Here is a 9,468-nt window from a genome sequence, read left to right as displayed (position 1 = left end):
CGCATATACACGCGTAAATTATCCGCCGTGACACGCTGTCAACTCGCAAATTTCTGCCGCGTTATAAACCGCGCGCCGAGACCCGAAATTAATCTCTTTCCTATCATTGCCAGAACGAAGTTCGTGTGAAACCGATCACTTTCTAGTCATTCCAGGAATGGCACAAATAATCGAGGGGAAAAGACTTGCGACGTACCTCTCCACACGTTGAATAATTCATTAGGAAACGTTGATTGATATTTTAATGTAGAGTTATAAAACAATAAGTGAAATTTAAAATACGTTTCTAGTATTTGAGTCGTCTTCGGTGATAGCGGGTCGTGTTCCGAAGCCGGCAGGAAGACCTAAAGAAAGATTCGCCGGCGGTTTTACACGCGTGACATTAAACGGAGATGAGCGTTGCACTCTCTGTCTCTTTTCTTTTTTTTTTTTCTTTCTTATTCGCGGCCCTGACCGTTCTCACTGGCGGCATATCGAGGTCTGGAAGTTATGCGGCTGTACCTACTGTAAGCACGTAAGGCATACGTATCCCTGCGCGCAGGCGGAAAAGATAGGGAGAGTGAGTGCGTTGCCTGGTATCAATTTGTCTGGCGTGGTAGCAGGTTCGGCCGATCTCGAAGGTTGCTTTGTGCGAGCCGCTATCCAGCATTCTATCAAATTAAACAACATCCACCGCGCGATCGATTTATTCCCCCAACTGCCGCGTAAGACGCCAATTATTCTCGCGGCGGTACAGAGGATCCGCAAATGGAAATCGAAAGTTAAACGGTATCGTTTGCCCTCCATACGCGAGATCAATTCGCGACGTAGGTTGTCACGATCGTCGTGGACCACTTCGGTCTTTGGCGCCGGCAAAGAATTTTTTTTTACGACCGGCGACAAAGTTTACGCGTTGTTCTATCATCACGCTGCCGATTGAATTTTGGGAAAACGGCCGCTGGCCCGGCGGTGGGATATTCGCGAAACGCCTAGCTCTCTTCGTCCGTAATCGTGATAAACGTTAGCCGCATTTACGGGCAGTTATATCCTAGACTTCCTAGAAAAAGGCGATGGCCTCGAGGAACAGTTTAGAGCCGTTCTGGCCTCTGCCACTTTCGCGGTACCTAAAAATCAAGACGGAATATGCATCTCCCTATGCATCCCGCCGTGATGTCTGACCGGGCCGGTCGCGTCTCGTCGATCGGCTCCACGTCTCGCGACTAGATAGAAATTATGGCAGGCCCGGGATCGGGCCGATTTTGATAATTTCCGAGACTCGATATTATACTTACGAGTGTTGCCCGGGACGATCCAGTCGAAACGTAGCGCGGCATCTGCATAATTTTCTCTCGTGCCGCTGAACGACCGGGGACTGACGAGATATTCCGTCTCTCGTGACAAGACGTGTTGTAATATACGCGGGTACGTTCGAATAATTGAAGTCGTTTAAATATTTAGGCTGACATTTTGAAAAAAGCAAATCTTGAAAAGAATTTTATATTTTATTTATTGAAAGATAGTGTAGGCGTTTCGTTAAATAAAAAGTGATATGAATAAGAATATTTGGACGAGGGAAAAAAAAAAATTAATTAATGACAACATAAATTTTCTGAAGAATCTCTTTTCTTTATTAACATTGCACATTCTTAAGTACATTTGGTCTTGGTCGAGGAACATTATTGGTGGGAATTTATTTCGTTAATCTTATAAAGACGTTTAGAACTAAATCTTATGATCTAACTCGTATCTAAAGTACAAAAAAAAAAAAAAAACAATCTATTTACAAAGGTACTTGGCGGCAGTGCTAACAACGCAGAATACAGTCTTCGAAAAAGTTCCCCTTTCGTGCGCGAGATTGCCGTGAAGAGGAAAATTATCTTTCTTCGTGCCTAGCGCAGGCACAAAAGAGATCATTGTACAACAGGTAGATCGCGATCGCAGTTTATTCTTTTCCCTTTTTTTTCCGCTATTTTTTTTTTTTTTTTTTTAAGTTACAGTTATCGCTCGATTATCATTTCAAATGTGATTAATCACTTGTGGCTCGAAGCTCGCGTTAAACGCTAAAGAAATCACGTTACTCGCACCGCTCGCACGATTCACGAGCTATCCTCTCAACTGTCTATAATCGAAATATAATTGTCGTAACCGTCGGTGACTTGCCTTCTCGCCGAGAGGCGATCGCGTGCTGGTGAAACCGGCGAACGGGCCCGCTCGAAAAGTCCCCAGAACGGGCGTCAAATAGATTAATCCAATAAGAGCCGGTTTATTCTGTCGCAAGTTTCATTCTCCGCTTCCACGCTTGGGAGCACGGGACTTCGTCCTTGGCCTTGAAGCTACATTAAGCCGCGACGGAAGACAAATCGCGCTGATAGAGGAACGAAACGCGCGGCTGATGCGCGACCGGCCGCAGATGAAGACGTTGCGCGTCGACTGATTAGCGCTCGCGTGTATTGTCGTATATCGTCGGACAGTAGTATAGGGACCATTGGGGGGGGGAGGGGGAGGGCCCCACGCATGTGGGTCTCGTTCACCATTAGCGTATCCAACCCCACCTCGCGCTTCGATATTACTTAAGTTATTTCCTACTTCGGCACCGATGCGCTTTCCGTCCGTCTTCGTCCGTCCGCGTATCGTTCCTCGTCCCTCGGTCGGACCCCGCCGTGAATGAGCCGGTGAATAATTAGCCCGCCGTGTCTCCCTTTCGCTCTATCCTTCGACGTCGCTCGATCGACGCGCGAATCGAATAAATCTCTATCGTCTATAATTGAGGAAGCCGGCGCGGAAAATACATTCACACGGTGGACAAAGGCCTCGTTGTTTGCTACGAAATTAATTGCCGTACGTTCGTTGTTTTGTGCGCTAATTACGGGTGATTTATCCGCGACGGTAGCGCGGCGCCAATTGAATGATAATGTCCCGAGCTGAGGTGCGTACGCGCTGCCCCCGTCAGTAGTTCCCTTTCGATGCGCGAAGACGCGAAATCGTGGGCAATTTAATCCCGCGATTTGATTACCGAGCAGGTGGATGAGCGCGACTTATCGTCTCCTTTTATAATACTGCCATTACAACGCGCGCGTAGCCGTAATGGGACGCGGAATGTGGCAACTATAAAGTATTATATTACAGGCGATGCTGCCGCCGGATTTTTCTTTCGTCGCGATAGTAGTACGTCATTTAATGCCTCAATTAAAAAAAAAAAAAAGAAAAACAAATCACGACGCGGACAAGTTTTCCACCGCGGCGAAAAACGTTTATTTGTTTGCGCTTACGAGATACCATGTATTTCAAAAGGAAGAAAAAAAAAAAGGAGAGAAGAAAAAGAAATCCAGATATACATCGCGCGATAATTAGGAGCGCATTCCCTCGATACATCCTTCGCGGCTCTCCTTACTCTTCTGCTTTCAACCCTTATTTATGCTTCGTGAGAATAGAATATAGCAATGATCGTAACGCCGCTTATCATCGCGAATAATCATCGCGCTTTATTTCGAGGCGCGCGTAACTAATCTGCGACTCTAAACGGCGTAGCTATAATGGCCGCGGTTATAGAAGAGAGAATGAGCCTCCGTCTTTCGCACCGTCTCTTTCTCTCCGTTCCGATCGATATAAATTACCGCTGCTCCGTGCAAAGATCAGATCCTCATCTTCAACAGATGGAGAGGATTAGCGATATTAGCGAGAGAAATCGGCTTCGTAGTGGCGCTATCATCAGCTCCCGACTTACTTCTCTCTAGGTTTTCGTTCCTACTCGCGTATCTCCTCGCGGAACGGAGAGGAAGAGCTTTCTCACATCGGGGGATATGGAAGAAAGACTGTTTCTCCGCTTTTCTCCCTTCGTCCTCGCCGCCCCGCTTTTTCCGTCTCTTTTTCTCCGCCGTCTCTCCGTCGCGCCGATCTCCGTCGCTCCCGTGTCTTCTCACGTCTACCCGGTACCATCTATCATTCTGTCAGCTAGGAGATTTCAATTTGCTCTCTTTTTGCGCCATTACCGGGCCCCGCGGCCCGCGCAAAATTGTATTTAATTGTGATTGACTGCTAAGTGGAGGTGGCCGGCCGCCGCCATTTGTCCCGCGATTTTTGCATATCCCTAATTGCGCGAGAGGTGCGTCGCGAGCTGAATCGCGGTCGAATGAGATTATTCCAGTCACGCGTCGTCTCGCATTCGTGGCAAAAAAAAAAATTAAAATAAAAAAATGAGGGGCGGGAAATAAATAAATTGTGCCGCGACGGTGGATCGAAACAAGAGCCGATTTGTGATCCGCGGATATCTGGCTTTTGAATTCGAAGAGCCTAACACTTGGTTAGTAATTAGCTAGAAAATATCGAAAAGAAGTATGTAAAAGAATAGTTATTATAGTAATATTCTCGCAGACCGTAGTGATGTTAATTATGATTGCAATTAATCGGACGATGGATATAAACGGCATCGATGCAGCGTGGATGAGTTAATCGTAAAAGATCATTTTTTTTCTTTTATTCGTTCGTTTCACACTTCGCTAATTAATACAGTTCGCCGGGCGGAACGTGTAATCTCTGCGTTTAAGGCGATCAAGAGCTGAGCCACAATCTCTCTCGAGATAATTTATAATTACGTACAATTACTTTAATAATTACCATTGAGCAGTATTAGTTACAAAAAAGATACTCAGGTAACACAAGGCGAACGTAATGCTAAGCGTTTTTCGTCTCTTTCCGAAACCGTGAAAGATCATGAAGAGTTCGTCCGCAAAGGAAAGAAACACGCGATTGTACAATTCAATGTATCATCTTCAGTGAACTCTAGGAACCATGTTTTTTTTTTTTTTTTTACAATCTGCGTTTTCACTTCTTTGCGAAAACTTTTCTTTTTTTTTTTAATCTTTTAAATATCAGTTTATCGAAAGCCGACTTTTATCGCGGCTATCATTCATGCGGCCTTTTAGGGCGAACTCCTCAATTGATACCTATCGTCGACTCGAGGCATCAATGAACGATCACGCACGTGCGCACGTACGCGCGAGCGGAGGGATCCCTGCCCCCGCATTCTACACGCACGTGTACGTACGCACGTACGTGTGGCATCACCTATACAGCTCCGCAATAAATTAAACGCGCCTTGAATCAGATATTTACACGGTGCCTCGTGAGGACGACAATGTACGACGGTGCCTATTTACAATTAAACTCGAGGCGAGCACGCCCCCGCCGTTCTAGCTTGGCCGGGCAATATCGACGAAAGGTACCCTCGCGATATTATAGTCAACGATCACATTTTATGTGCCCTGACCTACCCACTTGCCTTGTAGTGATATCCCGGTGCCGAGTCGACGACGTTTCTCGTCGCTGCGCTTACGCGAGAACCTTTCGATACCACGATTTTCGTTCTTTCTTTTTCTCTTTTTTTTCTTTTTCTTTTTCTTTTTTTTTTTTTATAATTCTAGTAGTTTATCGATAACTCGCGACACCGATAAAATTAACGCACGATATCGTATCTGCTCCCTGTGTCGCGATCTTATCGCTCGAAATCTGCAGAGCAGTTCCTCCAGAGGGATCCTGGACTGGTCGGTCGCGGTTTTTCTCGCTCCCCGATCGTATCACGGCCGATTAGAAAAACGTCCCGGAATCCTGCAGCGGTGCGCCGCGATGCCGGGATAAGTATCGGCGATGAATTACCGCGCGGCGCTAAACTTACGCGCTCCGTTAGGCTTGACACGCGCGATTAAAAGCGGCCTTTTTCCCGTCGACCTTGTACTCGGTTAGATTTTAAAATATATTTTCAAGATAGGAAATCAATTTTTGTATAATTGCAACGAGGTGAATCTTTTTTTTTTCTTTTTATCAAACTATTTTTTAATAGTTTGCTTAATGTAATAAATTCGGAGGAACTTAGTTAATAGCGACGCCGGTGCTATATATATATATTTTTTTTTTTTTTTTTTTTTTTTTGCCAACATACCATTGACGATAAATTCCGCCGCGGTCGAGTGACTCGTTTACAAGTTAACGAAGTCTCGATTCCCAGTTCGCTCGTTAATTCATGCTCCCCGCGAGCGAGCTGTCTCGTTCTCGGTACCTCGACAATTCGTCATTACCTGCGGACGTCTCGTAGTCTGTTGTGGGAAGGACGCGCCTCGTCGTTTCCTGTCGAAGGCTGGCGCAGCGATCTTTCAATCCGTATCTCTCCGAAGTCGGCGGAAGAAGTTGAAGCGAAGATTCAGAAACGTCCTTCAGAATTCCACGAAGACGTAGATAGTCGATCCGAATTTCCATTAATTTCGCAGTCTCTCGAAGAGGTTTGAAATTATCAGGCTTCCTTGCTCCATTCCGTTGTTAGCGTTGCACGATTTTCGTAATCGCCCGCGTGCGTCGCAGCGACGTGCAGGAAAACACAATGCCGAACAAGACACCGTTTTCCTTTTCGAAAGTAGATCCGAGCTTTCTCGGATTCAAATGTTCATTTGCGCTGCAGCAGTTCGTAGAGCGCGGCGATGTAGGTTTGCGCCATTTGCAGCGTTTCGAACTTGCTAAGCTTTCTGTCATTGCCGAGACTGGGCACGACGTCGCGTAGTCTGTCGAAAGCGTCGTTCAAGCTGTTCATTCTCCTTCTTTCTCTGGCGTTCGCCGCGAGTCTTCGCTTCCTGAGCACCTCGACGCCGGGCGCGCTGCTCTTTATCTTTTGCACTGCCGCCTCCTTTGATTTCTGACTGGCGTATTCCACCGGCAAAACGACGTGAAGACCGTCATTTCTCTGATGATATCTCGATTGATCACATTTGCTCGGCTGGCCGCTCGGCAGGCCGGACTCGTTTCTCGGCACTGCATAGGCAACGTAGGGGTGACTCCTCTGAGCGTAACGGTGACTCTCGTTCCGCGGATGATAAGTACTGTTCTTCGCGTAGCCCTTCGTCGTAAATACAGGCTGACTCTGGCCGAAATCGGTCCTCGAATTCGCGTATATCCCGGTCGAGAGATGTTCCATCTTCTGAACGTACCCCGTTGGATCCTGCTTATTCACGACACCCTCGTTGAAGGCCATTCTGGATGCAGCGTCATCGTAAGCCGCGCACTGCTCGTTCATCCTGAAGATCAACTTTGCGTGAAGGTCCGCGACGTTTCTGGTCCCGTCACCGTTCAACGTTGGCTGGTGCTCGCTCCGACAGGCACCCTCCTGATAGTATCCCTCGTAGAAGTCGCCGAAATTGAATCCGGCGGTCACATGGAGGCTACCATTTGGAGCGCCGCCGCCGATCTCCTGGTATTCTTGTTGATGGTGGCTGTCTACGGAGCTGACGCTACCGCAGCTGCTGCCTCTGGACCGCGGCGGCTGCGGATAAATCTCTTGGTGGTGCCAGGCACCTCGCGGATTCGATTCCGGGCTGCTTGCCGATCCGTAGCCCTCGGAGTCTAGGACGTCGTATTGCTGGAAGGCCACGTAGGAGGTCATCCTCATGTATGCTCGTGTCGAACGATAGATCTTCTTATATCGGCAATCTTATATCATAACGTGTCTCCGGTCGCGAGATCTCTCAATCGATTGTCATCGCCTTTAGCGAGGAGCCTTGCGAGTAGATTTGATCGAAACTTGGTCGGAGATGTCTAAAGATCGGAATCAAGGTGCAAGGTGTCGAGAACGTTTCGAAGTTACGTCTGTCAGCTTTCCCGTCAAGCTACCGTCTGAGGTTCTCCACCGAGTGTGTTCTATGTACGGAAGCGTTCCGTAAACTGCCTTTACCTGGCGATCTCGTGGTCTGGACCATGCTGCCCGGTTTCTTGGGGCCCGTTGGTGGGGCACGCGGCGAGACAGAGTTCTCCACCACGTGGAAGGGGCTTCTTTGAAGACTGGAAGGGGTCCACTGGGAAGTGGGCATCTCTTTGTAGAAGCCGCGCGACCGGACACGCCTCTCGTCTTCCTCCGTCTTCTCTTCGCTGGGGGCTCCTCTTCGGGCCCTCTAAGGAGTCAAAAGGCGAACTGGGTTCGAAAAAAAAAAGAAAAGAAAAAAAAAGAAAAAGAAAAACTCGATCGTGCGGCACGCACTGACCAGGCGCCGCGTTCTTGACATTGGAGATCCTCGATCGCCGGCCGTTACGACTCCGCGTCCCCCGCATTCCCTTCTTGCGTCAAATGGATTTTATTTCTTCTCGTTCTTGCGCGATACCCTTATGACGTTTTAATTTCTCCTAGAGAAAGGCAGCGAGTACAAACTTTTCTTAATACCGCGCGATTCGTCGCCTCGATTTTGCAATCATTATCTTTTAATACTTATGACAGTAATGAGTCATTAAAGAATTTTTTTTTTTTTTTTAAGAAAGACGCAAAATTGTTCAGGGTGAATATTCGTTAATATTAAACATTTTATATTTCTTACTGTCAATATATTATTACATCTACAATAAACGCAGGTGTTATATTAATGGATACGCGGCACGCAATATGGAATACAATAGATTTCGCAAGGTAGGAGGCGAAAATATAATTTCCTTGCGAAACTTTCCAGGTCGTCGATGTCAAACGTGAACCAGGGAAAGCGTTTGATACATCTGAAACCTATTAACACTCGCCTGGAAATGATTTATAAACTGGCGCCGGTAAAAACTTTCTTGATATGGGTCTTTATTGAATTACGCATAGTACGCGCGTAAAAATAGGCGCGTCTAACTGACACTAATTGGTACCGCAAACGTTCCGCTAAAACCGAAGCATTGTGATCCGAGGGGTAAAGGTATCGCGCGGAAATTAACGAGCGTTGACTGGAATTATTAATAGCATTAAAGCACGTTAAACTATCGCCGAGCGCAAAATATCCTGGAGATTTTTAAATACACCGTGATATAACGCGCTGTGTCATCGGTAGGTGTATGTTGGCAAAATATTTTCTCGTAGCTTTAATTGGCCCGTGTTTCCCTATTTACCTGAAGCCGTCAGCTTCTACGTTTTCCACTAGGTCTCCCCCTTGCCGTTCTTTACAAGACTTTAAATAAGACCGGGTACACAAGTGTGGACAACTCTAATTGTTTCGTGAGATTTTAAAGTCCATATGCTGTTTACAAATTTTTTTTCCTTTTTTTTTTTTATTTAAATTGGAAGTCAGCTTAGTTTTAAAACGGCGGAAATTGAATAATTTTTTATTTGCGTAAATAAATTACAGATAGGATTAATAATGAGTTATATAAGATTATCAATTTATTAATTAGCGAGACACATTTCGTAAGGCGTGCTCGCGCGTTCGATAAATATCATAAAGTATATGGAAATAGTATAAAGTAACGAATGACGTCTTTTGACGGCTTCGATCTCGCAATTATCGATAATCAGGCTATATTGTGGTGCAGTTTAGCGTATTTACGATGCTGGTTAAACGTACCGTGTCAAACGCATATCGTGCACCGCAGGTAGTGCCGCAAAAACGTCTCTGTTGACGGTACCGATTCGAACCGTCTATTTTCGCGATATTGGTGCGTAATCACAGAGGGCTCGTGCTTGACATTTCGTTTAGACCCGTGAGATTGATC

General features: G+C 46.4%; 1 protein-coding gene across 1 annotated transcript; it reads right to left on the bottom strand.

The window, feature by feature from the left end:
• Positions 1 to 5,768: 5,768 nt before the first annotated feature.
• Positions 5,769 to 7,556, bottom strand: LOC139107572 (uncharacterized). Its single transcript, XM_070665276.1, has one exon. It carries the CDS (start codon positions 7,406 to 7,408, stop codon positions 6,413 to 6,415), a length of 996 nt encoding a protein of 331 aa, XP_070521377.1. The 5' UTR covers positions 7,409 to 7,556; the 3' UTR covers positions 5,769 to 6,412.
• Positions 7,557 to 9,468: the final 1,912 nt, after the last annotated feature.

This window comes from Cardiocondyla obscurior, linkage group LG13 (assembly GCF_019399895.1).
Source record: "Cardiocondyla obscurior isolate alpha-2009 linkage group LG13, Cobs3.1, whole genome shotgun sequence".
Taxonomy (NCBI): Eukaryota; Metazoa; Arthropoda; class Insecta; order Hymenoptera; family Formicidae; genus Cardiocondyla; species Cardiocondyla obscurior.
This window is presented reverse-complemented; position numbering and strand designations above follow the sequence as displayed.